The sequence below is a fragment of the Ichthyophthirius multifiliis genome (genome assembly GCF_000220395.1).
Source record: "Ichthyophthirius multifiliis unplaced genomic scaffold scaff_1120509251369, whole genome shotgun sequence".
In the NCBI taxonomy this organism is placed as follows: Eukaryota; Ciliophora; class Oligohymenophorea; order Hymenostomatida; genus Ichthyophthirius; species Ichthyophthirius multifiliis.
This window is the reverse complement of record NW_004085940.1, coordinates 44,323-60,458: the sequence shown is the minus strand read 5'-3', so window position 1 is coordinate 60,458 and position 16,136 is coordinate 44,323. Positions and strand designations below refer to the sequence as shown.

Below are 16,136 nucleotides of genomic sequence, written 5' to 3'. Positions count from 1 at the left end.
ATTCATGTTTAAAAACAGAATAAGATCAATAAACAATAAATACATTTTCAGATTATAATTCTTAATAAAATTGCATTAGAAATAGTAATACAATTCAAAATATTTTTAATTAAAGTAATAATAATGTAAGTAAAGCATCTGAATTATATTTAGATTAACTCAGGCTATAATTAGAAATGAATGTAATAATACCTAATAGTCAAGAGAGGAAAAATAATAAAAAAAAAATAAAAAAAAATAAAAAATGTTAATGTAAATAAGAAATATAGTAATATGATATTAAAATTGAAGAAATTACATAGAGAAATATATAATTAGAAAATAATTATATGTAAGTAAATTAATTATTAAAAAGCGAATAAGAAAATGGATTTTAAATGAAGAAATAAATATAATATTAAAACTAAAAAATAGATAAATTTGAAAATTTAATTGAAAATTTATAAAAGGAAAATTTAAATTTGCATTAGTTATTAAAAAATTAAAAAAGCTAATAAGAATTAGAAATAAAAAATTTAAAAGAAGAATTAGAAAAGAAATAATTATTAATAAATGAAAAAGAAAAAAATATTGTTTAATAAAATAAAATTATCTAAAATTATGAATAAATATAAAATTAATAATAAGTAAAAATATAAAAGATGGAAAAAGAATTAACAATTAAAAATATAGAAACAGAAAAAAATAAAAAAGAATTAAAATTAAAAAAAGAATCATAAGATATATGGATAAAATAATACTATATTTTATTAGAAAAAGAAAAAATAAATAAAAATAAATTAGAATTAAAATAACAAATAATATAAATGTTAAAAAATGTTATAAATTAAAATAAAAGAGCAAAAAATAAAGATAATAATAATACTAATATTAATAAAATAGAGATATATAAAAAAAATTAAAAAAATAATAATAATATAAATAAGGATAATATAAATAAAGATAATAATAATAATAATAATAATAATAATAATAATAATAATAATAATAATAATAATAATAAAAGTTGTAATAATCATATTATTAATAATAAATAAAATAATAAAAATATTAATTTCAATAATAATATTTTAGATTTTATAGATAATTAAGAAGTTGTTATAGAAAGCTGTAATGATTTAAATATAGACTCATTTGAATTTTTAAAAGAAAGTAAGTCAGAAAAATGCTTAAATTTTATATAAAAATGTTCTTTTTAAGAAAAAAAGAAGATTTAAAAAATCAAAAGCAAAAAGATAATTAATAATAAATTTAATAAAATATTAATTAATAAAATAATATTATTAAAGAAAAGATAATTTTAATTTCTTTCATGTATCTAATGTTTATAGCTTGAAAAAATAAATATAAGACATAAATCTTAATTAATTTTAGTTAAATAATAAAAGTACAGAAAATATTGCATATAAAAAAGATTAAAATAGGACAATATATATATGAAAACATAATAATAATAATAATAATAATAATAATAATAATAATAATAATAATAACAATAATAATAATAATAAAATTTAATAATAAGTTAATTCATCAGGATTATAGAACATTAAAAATATTAAAAACACTATACTATCGCTAAATTCAAATTCTAATCCAGTTTAAACAGTTTCTATTAATTATTGTAACAATAATTTAACTGAAGAAAATAATACTCATATATAAAAATACAAATCTGAAATCTAATAATTTGAAATTTCAGAATAAGAAATTTTTTAGCAAAATGATTTTAAAAACTTTAATAACACAAATAACTCAAATGCTTATTTATAAAATTAGAAATACATAAGTTTAAGCCCTTTAAGTAAATTAAATAAACTTTAATTAAAAACCTAAATAAAATGCGAAAATAATGAAAATAATAAAAAAATTCCTAATGCATTTGATAAAATCGAATAAAGAATTTATAATTTAAAGTCAAATACAAAAACAGACACAAACAATAAGTTTTATATATAAAATAATAAAAGTACTTAAATTATGAAAGATAATAATAATAGTAATTTTAGTAATTCTAATAATACTTTCGAGCCTTTTATTTGTAAAAGTAATTACACACCTAAATATTTTAAAAATTAAACATAAAGAATATAAACTTAAAATCTTGATTTTTTAAGAAAAAATTAAACTGAAATAAATAATTTATAAGAGTAATAATATATAAACTATTAATAAAAAATAAATTATAAAAATATTTTGAATTATTCTATTAATTAAAAATACAATTCACCCTTAAATATTCTTAAAAACAATTAAATGATATATCATAAACATAACTAATGTTCAGCTGTTTAGAAAAAAAATAGTAACTCTTCATCTAATATTAATGCTTATAATAACAATGAATTTGATTTATAATAAAATAAATTTGATACAATTAAAAATATTAAAAAACATTTTTTTAAAAGCATCTAAAATAAATTTAAAACTGAAGAAGAAAAAATAAATTGATTTATATTTTATTACATAACATTTAAATAAATAAATTTTATAAAATTTTATATATTTATTTATTTTAGCTTTAATAAAAAATATATATATATAATTATTATTATTGATTTATAAAATAATAAAATATGATGATATTAGATAAATTATAAATTTTTTAATATGTATTTTTATTTAATTTTAATTTAATATTTATAATTTTTTTAAGGAAAAAAATAATACATATATTAAAAATCTAATTATTATTTTTAAAATAAATATATATTTTTTTTTTATTAATTATAAATATCGTTTATTTATATATTTTTTAACTTCAATTTTTTAATTAAAATTCAAATATACTTATATAAAAATTATAGAAAAAAAAAAAATGGAAAATATAAATGTTTATATTAGAATCAGACCTATTAATAAGCAAGAAACAGACAAAAACGAAAAAATAATTTGGGAAAAGCAAAATGAAGATTCAGTATAACTAATATAATAATATTACGATTTAGCATGTGTAAAAAGAATGTCAATTTAATAAAAATCATAATTTATTTATAGTAAAAATAAATAAATATATATATTGTTTGTATTAACATAACTTTTTGTTTAATAAAGATAAATGCTTTGATTAAGATGATAGTAATCAATAAATTTATAATAAGGCGGTTAAGAATATTGTTTTATCAAGTTTATAAGGTATTAATGGCACTATATTTATGTACGGATAAACTGGAAGTGGAAAAACATTTACTATGATGGGATATGAGTTCGAATAACAATTTGAGAATTAAAATTAAATGTAAAAATACTGTAGAAATAATAGTTTTAATAATAAATGTTTTTATTAAAATATTTCAAAATAATAAGATGTATATTCACTTGAGTAAAGAAGTCTTATGAATAATTCATTGAATTAAAAAAGAAGTTAATCTTTTAATATAATGAATAAAAAACTATTTTAAAAATATTAAAATTAAGAATAAAATTAACAACTAGAAAAATAATTTAATTAAATATCTTATGTATAAAATAATTTGAATAATTTATCTCTTATAAGTAATAAATTCGGAATACTGAATTTGTCAATGTAAGATATCTTTAATTAAGTAGAAGAGGTTTTTTAAAAAAATAATATAAATTAAATATATTTATTTTTTTAATTATAAAAGTAAACTAATACTCATTTTATGTTAAAATGTTCATATATAGAAATTTATAATGACTAAATATATGATTTATTAACTATTTAATAACATTTTTAAGAATAATTATTTATAGGAGAAAGTTAAAATGTATATAATTAAAAAATATAAAATATTAAAAACCTAAAAAAACAAAATAAAAGAAAGAATTTTTTGTAAAAGGAGCATGTGAATAAATAATAAACTCTCTTTAAGATATTTAAGAAGTTTTAATAAAAGGAGAAAAAAATAAGCATTATGCATAAACTGTAATGAATCATATTTCTTCCAGATCTCATGCTATATTCATGCTTGTAAAAAAAAATATTTATTTAAAAAGAAATATAAAATTATTATTTAAATATAGTATATAAGATAAATGCCTAAAAATTTTTAAGCCGAAACTGAAATTACAGAATCAATTTTAGTAATAATTTATTTTATTTTATTTTTCCAAAAAAATAAAAAATAAAAAAGAAGAACTTTGTTGATTTAGCAGGTAGTGAAAGATTAGAAACTTTATAATAAAATAAATCAAATTTTTTAGAAGGAAATAGTCTTTTAAATAATATAGTAAGAGATAAATAAAATGAAAGTAAAACAATAAATAAGAGTCTATTTTTCTTAACATAAGTAATAAACCTTAAAAGTTAGAGAAAAAATGACGTCCATATCCCTTATAGAAACAGCCCTTTAACAAAGTTGCTTAAAAGTTCTTTAGGTGGAAATAGTCGAACTGCAATTATTTTATGTATAAATCCTTGTTTAAGTTAAATTGATTAAAGTCTAAGCACTTTAAGGTTTGGTTTGAATGCAAAGAAAATATAAAATTTGGTATAAAAAAATATTGCTTAAGAATTAAATAATGATTATTTGAGAAACATTATTAAAGAATATGAAAAAAGAATAAGGGAATTGGAGGAAGAAAAAGATTAAAGTAAAGCTGATTCTTAAAAACTTCTTTAAACTATTTAAAATTTAGTCAATTAAAAAAATAATATCTAATAAAGACTTAAAAATGAAGATGGATTAAATTAGGTTTAAATTGATGAATTTTCTAACAAATAAGATAATATAAGCTTTAAAAATTAGGATTACATTTGTATTGAAAATGTTGGATTAATAAAAGTATTTTATAAAATATTAATTTTCTCTCTTTATACAAAAAAAATATAGATATTTAATAAATAATAATAAAGTAAATAAAACAATAACTCTTTAATTAATTTAAGTTAAAAACTAAATGAAAATAATTAATAGAATTTAAGTAAAAAATAATTATTGTAAATATAAATTATTTTATATTAAAAATACTTGTAGTTTAGTAAAATAATGAAAAAGAAAATAATCTTAGTATAAAAATTTTAAATTAATAATAATATGTAAAATTTTATTATAATGAAGTCAAATAATAATTAATATAAATAAAAAATAGGGCCAATAAAAAAATAGTAACTCATAAAATAACTTGCTTGTTAAATAAATAAATTTATTCTAAAGTATAAGAGACTCAGATATCACAAATTTAAATCTAAAAGATTTAGAAAAATTAGAGGAAGATACACATGAGCTTTTTAATAAAATACGTTCTTTAAAGTAAGTTTATTAAAGTTAATAATAAAGTGAAGAAAATAATAGCAATAATACATAAAAAAGCATATAGTATAAAGAAAAGCAATAAATATAATCCTAAAATTAACTTCAAAGTAGTACAAGTGATTAAGATGCGCAAAATAATTAAAAATTAAAAATTAAAATGAGAAAAACTCCATCTTAAATAAGTATAAATAATATATAGGAAAAACTTGAAAACTCAAGTAATTAAAAAAATCAAGAAATAAGGAGAAGGAGCTAAATTTTTGAAGAGAAATATTAAACATTCAGTTGGTATTTAAAATAAATGATAAAATAAAAGACAGATAAAAAAAAAAATGATAATAAAACTAATTTTTTTAATAAAAATTACAGTTTAATTGAAAACAAAATAAAATAAAAACTTACCAAACAATAAAACGAAATAGAAAAATTAATAAAGGAAGAATAAAAAAAAATTAATATTTTATAAATGAAATAATAAAAGGATTATTTCTAAGAAATAATATAGTCTTTAAAAATAAATAAATAAAATTTTAATTAATAAATTAAAGATTTAGTATATATGAATAATAATAATTAAAATTATTTTAATGATAATATATCTTAAAAATAAATTTAAAATAAAACTAAAGCATCTAAATCATGTAATTAATTATCTATGCAATAATTATAGGAAAAAAATAACAAAGATTTTGATATTAAAAAATAACAAAATAATTAACCTTTATAATAAATTAATTTAGAAAATATAAATAAGGTATAAGAAAGTATAAATACTTTTTAAAAAACATAAAATAATAATCCATTATAAAATATTCTAAGTATAAAATTTTCAGATAATAAAAATTAAGATAAGGAAAATTAACAAAATAAAGATTAATAAAATTAAAAAACCGTAAACAATAATAAATATAATATATATAAAACAAGTAATTAAATGATAAATAATTATTACGAAAATAATAAAAAGTAAAATAAAAATGAAAACTTTTTATAAAATTAAAATATTTAAAATTATATGAAAAATAATTAATATTATAATGTTAAAGATTAAAATATATAGCCTTAAGTTGATATAAAAGAATAAGAATATAAATTTAATAATTAATCTTCATTTTAAGAAATTTCAAAAAGTTTTAGTAGAATAAGTGATTATAAATTTAATATCTATAATAATTCAAATATAAATGAAATTAATAAAAGTAATAATAGTATAAAAATAATAATAGTTAAATAATTATTAATAATAATAATAATAATAATAATAATAATAATAATTTTAAAAATTCAGAAAATATTTTTAAAAAATAATATTATAAATTTTATTAATAATTAATAATTATATAATCTTAAAGATTACTAGTTTGATTTTATAGATAATTAAAAAATTAAATTAATTAAGGTTTTATAAATTAATTTAAAAACTTTTATTGATTTCATAATTAAATTCTATTTATTTATTAATATAAAGGTATTAAATATTTATTATTATTTAAAAAAAAATATTTACTTAATTTTAAATATAATAAATTTCTTTTAAAATATTAAATATAAATATATCAAATAGAATAATTAAAATATGTTTATATATTATTTATATAATTTTTAATCCTTTTTAATTTAATTTTAATAAAAAATGAATAAAAGTGATATTCCTCCTTGTTTAGGAGAGTCTTTACAATAAAAATATCAATAATAGCATATATAAAAAACCATTGATAATACAAATTAGCAAAATTTGGAAGAAATCGTTTAATAAAACCTTCCAATATTAAAAAAAAAGAAGAAATTAATAGTAAAAAATTAAGAATTTCTACCATAATAAGATTATATTTAACTATACATGTCTAACAATAACGATTTTTATCAAAAGCAAGAAACTAAAACTATCGAATAACAATTATTTAATTTACAATAAAAATTCGAAAATATATAATTTACTATAAATAATAATGAACAGACAGATTAATTACAAAAGGATGAACAATAAATAATTCCACAATAACTAAATTTTGATTTTGATAAATTTAATAAAGCATATATAGAAAAGAACTAAATATTTTGCTAAAAAGAGTACTTTCTGTAATTACTTGAAATTTTATTTGATTAATATATGGAACCATTAATGAATAAATGCAAAAGATTAATAGATAATATGGAATATATAATAGAATAAAAAATAAATGAAAAAATGTCAAAAGGAATTTCCGATTTTTAATGTGAATAACATTTTTAATAATATAAGCAATATATGATTAATAATTTTAATTTATTAAATAAAAATTTCTTTTAGAAAATAATAATATCCTCAATAGAAAAAAGCATGAGAGATTATTTTAAAGAAGTGGATTCTGTATATAAACTAAGTTCAAGCTTTACAAATAAATGTGGGTAATATTAGAAAAAAATAATGTAAGGAAAACTCCAAGTATTAATAAAGGTAAACGAGAATTTAGAAAGTATTTAAGGTCCAAGTATTAAAGAATATAAGAATTTACAAATCACAATAAAAAAATAAATTAAAACCTTATTAAGTCAAAATAAATAATTAATTAAAATACTTAAGTTTTTAAATTAGATGGAGAACTAATTAGTTGATATAGAAAAAAGTCATATTCCAAAAAATTAAGAAGAAGTTGTTTAAGATGATAATAATATTTTCAAATTTGATATTACAGATTAAATTTTAGGTTTTAAATTCGAAGAAATGTAATATTTATAAAAATAATTAGAAAAAAAATATAGGAATGATGAATAAAATGTATAAAAAAATATTTTTAGTAAAAAAAAAAAATAGAATGCTGATGAAGAATTATGTAGTGAAGAAGATGAAGATTTTTTTGTAAATAAAAATGATAGTAGTGATAAAAAATTAAAAAAACTTTAACAATAATAGTAAATTTATTAAGAAAGTAGTTTATCTTCAAATGAAGAAGAAGATGATTTTGAGGAAATAAAAAATGATGATTATTATATTAATGAGTTAAATTCTTAAAATAGTTATGATTAAAATTAGAGTTTTTTTTTTTTTAAAATAAAATAAAAAAATAATTATTTCATTTATAATTTTTTTTAATATATATATAAAGAATTATAATAATTAATAGTATTAAAAGAATAAAATCAAAACGAAGAAGAATTAAATCAGAATGAAGAAGAATTAAATCAAAATGAACAATAATTAAATCAATATTTTAATGATAATTAAAATTAATAATAAAATTAATAAGATTATATTGAATGAATTATATTTTTTTTATAACTTCATTATATTTTTAAATAAAAAAAAAAAATGCAACAAAATTATATTATATTATATTATATTATATTATATTATATTATATTATATTATATTATATCTTTATTTTTTTATATTAAATTAAATATGTGTATGATATATTTTAACTATATAAACAAAAAAATATGTTTTTTGATATTAACTGTTTTACATAATATTACAAATCTATGAACAAAATTTTAGAAGAAAATACCCAAAATGGTCAATGAGCATTATTTTTAGGAGATTTTACATCAGCTTTAGATACTTAAACTTTAAAAGAAAAATAGATAAATACTGTTATAACAATATCAATTGGTTTAGGGATATAATATAATCTTAAAGAATAAATAAATCATAAAAAATATAATATTTTAGATCATTAAAGTCAAAATTTATCTTAATTTTTTAATTAGATATATAATGATATTGATTAAGGATTAAAAAAGGAAATGTTATAGTTCATTGTGCAGCAGGATTAGTAGAAGTGCAACATTTGTGGTATATTCTATAATTTAAAAAAAAATTTGGGATTTTAAGAAAGTTTAGATTTTGTAAAAAATAAAAGAAGAGTGGTTTGTCCTAATTGGGGTTTTGAAAGATAATTAAAATAATAGGAAAGTTTATTGAGAAAATAATAATAAATAAGTATTTAATTATATTAAGTAGAATTAAATAAAAATTAGAAATAATAAAAAAGATTCTAATAGTAAAAAAATGTAATTTATAACCAAAAAATATAATTTTTAACAAAAAATGAGATTATTTTTAATTAAAAATAAAAATTATAATTATAAATATATTTGTAATAATAAAGTAAATATCTTAGTGATAACAAGTTTCCAATTATAAATTTTAATTAAGGACCTAATATAGTTACTTATAATGCAAAAAATAATACTAGATATTATACTAAAGAATATAAAAAAGCTTATAGTAATAAAAAAAATGATTAATAATTACAAAATTATTAAAGTATAAAAAGTTTATATTACAGAAAAAATAAAAAAATATAATCAAATATTATATTATTATTTATTAAATAATATAAAAAATAAATATTTTACATTTAAAATAAAAAAGATATATATTTATTAATAAATAATTAATATTTTATTTAATATAATATAAAAATAATATATAAAAATATCTTTTTTTTTAAATAGATATATCTATTAATTTAATAACATAATAATATTTAGTTTAATAAACTAAATTTATTAATAATTTATAATTTTAAAATAAAAAACAATTAATACTAAAAATTATCATATTAAAATAATCATTATTATTAAAGAATATTTTTACATTAATAATAATCGTTATGAATATATTTAATCAAATGATCTGAAAAAATAAATATAATTTAATATAAAAAAATAAATATACCAAAACACTTAAAATCTGATTCAGGTCTCTAATAGCTTTAAATATAAATTTTGATTTGTTAATCATAAAAATTATTTTAGAATTCATTATATATATAACATTCCTAATTTTTTTTAAAAAAAAATAAATAAATCTATCAATATATATATATATGAATATATTAATATATGCATATATGAATATATGAAAATATGAAAATAAAATATATGAATATATGAAAATATTAATATATGAATAAATAAAAAATTATGTATATATAAATATATGATAATAAATTATTTTATAATTATAAATATATTTATATTATTTTTTATTTTTTATACTAGTTGTTTCTTTGAATCTTCAAAATATTAACTTGATCCTATGAAAATTAAAGCATTATATTTTTTACCTTCAACAATAGCTTTTCCTGAATATACTCCTGTCAATAAGTTATTTAATTTAACAGAAATTTCCCTTTTTACTAATAAATTTGCTGTTGGAATTCCTAAATCTTGATTTGCCCTTCCTTTTTATTTTTCAAATAATTTATTATAAAAAAAAAAATATGTTACCATTTCCTCTTACTACTTAACTTTCTATAATTATTTCTTAATCTAATTTTATGTCTTTATTAAATCCTTTAAAAGACATATTTATTGGTTCTTTATGTAAACTTAATTTATTTTCTTCTTAAGGAAATTATACATTTAGTTAAATAGAATCATTATTTAAACTTTTTTTCCAATTAATATCTTCCCATTTTGTATAATATTATACTCCTTATATCTCTTTAAACTTAGTTTTATTATGAAAATCACTATTTTTTAAATATATTAAAATCTTATCTTTATTATTTTCTTAATTTAGCTAGGATAGCATTTCCATAACTTAATTATCACCTTCTATTATAATAAAAGCTTTTTCAAATATTTCTTATAAATTTTAAAAATGAATAATTTAAGTATTATAAAGCCAATCTAAAAAAAAAAATTATAAAAATAAAAAATTATAATATAAAATAAAATGATAATAAATTAATAAGTTTAATTAAAATAAATTATAAAAAAATTATACCTTTGTGTATATATGATATATTTTAAATTAATTTTTCATCTAAATTTGTGAATAAAACAATTTAATATTGATTTTATTATAAAAACTAAACTATTTGTAATTTATAAATACAATAAAAAAATTTTATATATTAACATGTTAAAAAATATATAAATATATATATATATATATATATAAATTATATATATATATATATATATATTTCTATTAATATATATATATATATACATATATTTGTATATAAATATGTCTTTTATTTTAATATTTTTTTAACAAACATATAGATAATATACTTGTATCAGGTGCTCCTATTATAGGTTTTATTATATCAAAATGTTTTTCTAATAAATCTATGAATTCTTACTCTTTGCATTTTTAATTAATATATTCTGCAGGAATAGCTGAAAATGTTTCTATTGGAAGTTTTTATTCAAATAAAATTCTTGATTAATTTGGAATATTTATTCCCTACATTAATAAATAAGAACGTAATACACAAAAAATTAATGAATTATAATCAAATATTTAATTAAAGTTTATATAAATTTATTTTTAGAATTTTTAATTGATTTAACTCATAATTTTTTTTTCTTTTTTTATTATATTTTTATAAGATATAAGAATTCTAATTTATTTTAATATATATATTTTTTCTTTATATTTATAAATATATTTTTACTTTTTATTATTTTTTTTGTTTTCACTTTTTTATGATTTAAAATAAGTAAAATAAATTTTTTATTTTTTCCAGAAAAAAAATTAAAAATTATTTTAGTATAAATAATACTTATTTTAAGATAATAATATAATTTATTTTTATATATAAATTTATTTATTAATTCAAAAAATAAAGAAATTCTATAAAATAGTGATATTAATAAGAAAAAAAAAAATTCAAAAGAAAAAAATATATATATATAAAACAAAGCAGAAAAAATTAAAAATAAACAAAAATAATTAAAAAAGTAAAAAAAATATAAATAATTTATATTAAAAAAAAAAAAATTAAAATATGGATTTAAAATATAAAAATAATTACAGAGGAGATTACAGACAAAGTAGTAAAATTAAAATAAAACTAAAAAATTTAAACAAAAAAATTAAAAAAAACCTAAAAAAGACAAGAATTACGAATAAGATGATGATCAAAGTATGAATTCTTCTTAAAATACCAGAAAATATTAACCAAGACAAGAATATGCAAATTATCAAAATAAAAATAGCTATAACAAGCACTCATATCATGCATCTTAATAACATAGTCATAATAATAAAAGAAACTAATACAATCCTCATCACCATAATAACTGCTAAACATCAGATGAAGATAACTATGCTGATGATTATAAAGGATGCAGGCAAAATAAAAATGATAATTATAATAAAAAAATGCAACATAGAATAGACTCAAATGGGCATAACAATAATCATGTAGTATTTGATTAATAATTTGATAGATCTAAAGGTGACCACTATTATAACAAAAATGATATTAAATTTAGAACAGATAAAGCATTTTATAACTAAAATTAAATATAGAATAGAGATTATTGTAATGGGCAAAGGTAAACATACGAATTCCATGATTAATAATAAAATAATTAAGAACAGATTATCGAATAAGCTAATTTACCAATTTCTCATTAAGATATACTGATATCAAATATTTAAAATAATTTTGAATTTAATTAACTTTATAATTGCTTTAAAAAAGTTGAAAAAATCTGCAATTTCCAATATGTATATTTTAATATATATATATATATATATATATATATATATATATATAATTATTTATATATATATTATATAAATATATTTTTTTTTTTTTTTTTTTCCTTTATATGGGAAAAAAAAAATCAATTATATTTATAACTTTTTTTTTTAATTTTTATTTTAAATTTAATTATTTATGATTATTAAAAAATAAATAAAATTACTTTTTAGCAAAAAGATGAAAAAAAAGTAATTATTGATAAAAGTGATATGGATTGCTTATTTTTGTAAATACTTTAATAAATTAGTAGGTTGTTAATATTAAAAGACTTGGAATTTGCTAGTTAAAAAAAATTGATTAAAGAGTTTGGGATATTTACAAAAAAAGAGTTGAATAATAAAAAAGATATACATTTGCAATGAAAGACTAATAAGAATATTTATGGATTTTTGATTTTAAAATTAAATATTTAAGATAAATATTAACAGAAGTCAAAGCAGTATTTTTTTAAATTAAATTATCTTTTTTTATAACAATTTTTATTAAAAAAGAATTATAAAAATGTTTTTGAGACAGAAATTATTATTGATAATTAAAGTAGAAGAATTATTGCAAATGAATTTTGTTATTTTGGAGAAATCATAGAATTAAAGTAAAAAAAATAAAATTATTTTTTATAATTTTAAATACATTAAATAAAATTAACTTAATTATTTTAATAATATAAAAAAAAGGGATAAAATTTAAAAAAACTATTGTGAAAATTCTAATAAAAACAATCAATTAATTGCTGCCTAATAATATTACAACGCATTAAAATTATATCCTTTTAATGGAAAGTTTTATTTTGTATTAGCAAGTAAAAAAATAATGAATATTATAAAATAAAATAATATTCAAATAACAAAATAAAAAAGCTTTAAATAAATTAAATGAGGATGATTTTTCTGCCATTTATTATTGCATAAGAGCTCTTTACAGTGTACAAGGTTTTTAATGTAAAGAGAAGTTATAAGAATTTTTAGAATAAACAAGATTAAAATGCATTTAATTTGAGAAAGAAAACAATAACTACGGATTTATTTAAGTTGAGAATTATTTTAAAATGTTCGTTTTGCACTTTTACAGTTACACAAACATAGTATTAACAAAAATAAGTATAGAAAGTATAAAATCTCACTGTATAATGTTTAAATATTTGCAAAATCATATATAATATTTACTAACTTAAATAAGTTAAGAGAAACTAGAAAAAGAATGCATTCTTCTATAATTTATTGTTAATATAATAATTTTTACATTAAATAAATTCCAAGAACACATATAAGAAATTAATGATTTATCCGTAAAAATTTTAGAATAAAATTAAATTGCGAGTGAATGTTTAAAATTCACATATGGGTTACTTAATCATATTTTCGAATTATACACTGTTGACCCTAATAAATATTCAATAAATCTTGTTTTGCCCATTCTTTATTACTTTATTGAAAATCAAGTAATTGCAGAATATCTATTTAGTAAATATCCAGGGTAAATGTCCCTTTTTAATATAATTCTATAAAAAACTTAAAAAAAATTTGATTAAATTATTCAAAATTTTTAAACAGAAGAAATTGATTTTGAAGAATTGGCTTCTAATTATTTGAATGATTTAGAAATGGATATTATTGGATATAAACCTTTATATTCTTATTTTGAAAAGTATAAGAAAAAAAAGCTTGTTTTAGGAGATATAAATTTGATGTTTCCTGTAAAGCTTTTTATTATCAAAACTTAAATGGAAAAAATAAAATCTTTTGTAAAGCAAGAAGAAGGATAAAATATTTAAAATGAAGAAGAATTAGAGGACGATTTTTAATAATTGTTTTTTATGAATAAAAATAAAGTAAAAAAAAATATATTTATTTATTTTTATTAAAAAATAGATTATTCCTTAAAAAAAATTGCTTATTATCATAGATGGTATGAATGTAGCTATTAGATTTGGTTAGTCTTAATTTAGTTCCAAAGGTATCTAAATTGCTGTCGATTTTTGGATTAAACATAATGCTGATGTTCATGTTTTCTTACCTGATTTTTGTTTTAGTTAAGATTAAATAGAAAAAAAGAGAAATAAAGATAAAGTAAATAATATTTTCCATTTTTTATATTTTCAAATATTAATTAAAAAAAATAAAAATAGCAAGAATTGAATATTAAAATAATACCTGATGAAATAGATACTTTAATTAAGTTAAAAGAAAAAGTTAATTAAAAATTTATATCAAAAAAAGAAATTATATAAAATATTTTATTTAAAACAAAAAATAGGGATTAGCAATAGGAATACCTAATTGGAATTATGATGATTCTTATATGATTGATTATGCAAGAAAAAAAGATGCTTTTATTTTAACAAATGATAGATATAATGACCATATTAATTATTATAATAATGACCCTAAGAAAAGAGAATTAGTTAAGCAGTGGATTAGAAATAACTGTATTAGTTTTACTTTTGTTAAAGACGAATTATAGCCAGACCCTGATTTTATGGAAAAGAGAACAAATATTAAATTAAATATGAACTAATAGAAGTGACTATTTGATTATTTAAATATTAACTAATAATAGCTTATTAAATATTATTTTTTATAAAGCTACAAAATTTGTTATTTTTAGTAATAATTTATTAATGGAAAACAAAAATATAAACGATATTATAACTTTAAAATACTTTCTAACGACATTTTATAAACTTGATAAGGACAGTAAATTAAATTTAAAAGAAATAGATCTAGAACTTATTAAAATATATAGATTTTTCATTAATAAATATAAAAATTATTAATTATATAATATATTTTTATACATATATCATTAATGAATTAAAATATTTTTATTATATACATGTATTTTTTTAAAAAAATAATGTTTTAATGTTTTTTTCAGATTTAATAATATAATTATTAAAAATTCTTTTATAAATTAATTTGGTTATTTTAAAAAATTAATTTTTATTTTAATATAAATTAAACTAATTTTTGTTTTTTTATCTAAAAATATTTTTATATTTCTACTTAGTTTAGGCAAAAAAATTATTTATTATATATAATTATGATTATAATATTTAGGCATTTTTGTTTTAAATAATAAATTTAATGATTTATTGGTTTTTTTTATTTATTTTTTTACAAAAATATTTTTAATTTAATATTGAAAAAAAAATATATATATTTATTAATAATATAATCAAAAGATGAATTTAATTTAAGATATAATAAATTAGAAATGTAAATGTAGTTAATGCAATTAAAATGTTAAAATAATATAAGAATGCATAATAATAAATTAGTGCGGACATGTTATACATGAAAACTGTTTTAGGTAGTTAAATAAAAAATATGGTTGCTAATAATGTTAATAAAAGTTCATAATAAATTTTGTAATTAATTAAATATAAGTAATATAAGTTAGTAATGGAATATGCAAAAGACTT

At 14.9% G+C, this 16,136-nt stretch overlaps 4 protein-coding genes across 4 annotated transcripts, besides 27 other annotated features; 2 read left to right on the top strand and 2 right to left on the bottom strand. All coding sequences in view use genetic code 6, as the record gives it.

Moving 5' to 3' along the window:
* Positions 1 to 209: 209 nt before the first annotated feature.
* Positions 210 to 245: a microsatellite.
* A 436-nt stretch (positions 246 to 681) lies between these two features.
* Positions 682 to 714: a microsatellite.
* Positions 715 to 852: 138 nt separating this feature from the next.
* Positions 853 to 1,068: a microsatellite.
* A 376-nt stretch (positions 1,069 to 1,444) lies between these two features.
* Positions 1,445 to 1,524: a microsatellite.
* An 806-nt stretch (positions 1,525 to 2,330) lies between these two features.
* Positions 2,331 to 2,373: a microsatellite.
* A 983-nt stretch (positions 2,374 to 3,356) lies between these two features.
* On the top strand, positions 3,357 to 5,189 carry IMG5_190560 (kinesin heavy chain, putative; the record flags this gene model as incomplete). Its single annotated transcript, XM_004025103.1, has 4 exons — positions 3,357 to 3,554; positions 3,609 to 3,731; positions 3,785 to 3,986; positions 4,120 to 5,189. Coding segments are annotated over 4 exons (1,593 nt in total), but the record flags the coding sequence as incomplete, so codon positions are not given.
* Positions 5,190 to 6,410: 1,221 nt separating this feature from the next.
* Positions 6,411 to 6,494: a microsatellite.
* Positions 6,495 to 6,508: 14 nt separating this feature from the next.
* Positions 6,509 to 6,560: a microsatellite.
* A 403-nt stretch (positions 6,561 to 6,963) lies between these two features.
* IMG5_190550 (hypothetical protein) lies at positions 6,964 to 7,838 on the bottom strand. The gene has a single exon (XM_004025102.1). The coding sequence runs from the start codon at positions 7,539 to 7,541 to the stop codon at positions 7,083 to 7,085; it is 459 nt and encodes a 152-aa protein (XP_004025151.1). The 5' UTR covers positions 7,542 to 7,838; the 3' UTR covers positions 6,964 to 7,082.
* A 473-nt stretch (positions 7,839 to 8,311) lies between these two features.
* Positions 8,312 to 8,410: a microsatellite.
* Positions 8,330 to 8,406: a microsatellite.
* Positions 8,411 to 8,416: 6 nt separating the features above from the next.
* Positions 8,417 to 8,445: a microsatellite.
* A 73-nt stretch (positions 8,446 to 8,518) lies between these two features.
* Positions 8,519 to 8,598: a microsatellite.
* A 221-nt stretch (positions 8,599 to 8,819) lies between these two features.
* Positions 8,820 to 8,866: a microsatellite.
* Positions 8,867 to 9,205: 339 nt separating this feature from the next.
* Positions 9,206 to 9,252: a microsatellite.
* Positions 9,253 to 9,525: 273 nt separating this feature from the next.
* Positions 9,526 to 9,636: a microsatellite.
* A 329-nt stretch (positions 9,637 to 9,965) lies between these two features.
* IMG5_190540 (riboflavin kinase fad synthetase family protein, putative) lies at positions 9,966 to 12,582 on the bottom strand (the record flags this gene model as incomplete). Its single annotated transcript, XM_004025101.1, has 8 exons — positions 9,966 to 9,985; positions 10,274 to 10,390; positions 10,437 to 10,841; positions 10,939 to 11,028; positions 11,232 to 11,406; positions 11,978 to 12,016; positions 12,335 to 12,410; positions 12,572 to 12,582. 8 exons carry the CDS (start codon positions 12,580 to 12,582, stop codon positions 9,966 to 9,968), a joined length of 933 nt encoding a protein of 310 aa, XP_004025150.1.
* Positions 10,004 to 10,148: a microsatellite.
* Positions 10,021 to 10,119: a microsatellite.
* Positions 10,032 to 10,131: a microsatellite.
* Positions 10,032 to 10,155: a microsatellite.
* Positions 10,843 to 10,876: a microsatellite.
* Positions 10,846 to 10,930: a microsatellite.
* Positions 10,849 to 10,883: a microsatellite.
* Positions 11,084 to 11,186: a microsatellite.
* Positions 11,568 to 11,625: a microsatellite.
* Positions 11,870 to 11,915: a microsatellite.
* Positions 11,870 to 11,924: a microsatellite.
* Positions 12,583 to 12,688: 106 nt separating the features above from the next.
* Positions 12,689 to 12,757: a microsatellite.
* Positions 12,758 to 13,073: 316 nt separating this feature from the next.
* IMG5_190530 (hypothetical protein) lies at positions 13,074 to 14,871 on the top strand (the record flags this gene model as incomplete). The annotated part of the gene is made up of 5 exons (XM_004025100.1): positions 13,074 to 13,154; positions 13,207 to 13,307; positions 13,390 to 13,514; positions 13,573 to 14,543; positions 14,584 to 14,871. The coding sequence occupies 5 exons, from the start codon at positions 13,074 to 13,076 to the stop codon at positions 14,848 to 14,850; spliced, it is 1,545 nt and encodes a 514-aa protein (XP_004025149.1). The 3' UTR covers positions 14,851 to 14,871.
* A 748-nt stretch (positions 14,872 to 15,619) lies between these two features.
* Positions 15,620 to 15,673: a microsatellite.
* Positions 15,674 to 16,136: the final 463 nt, after the last annotated feature.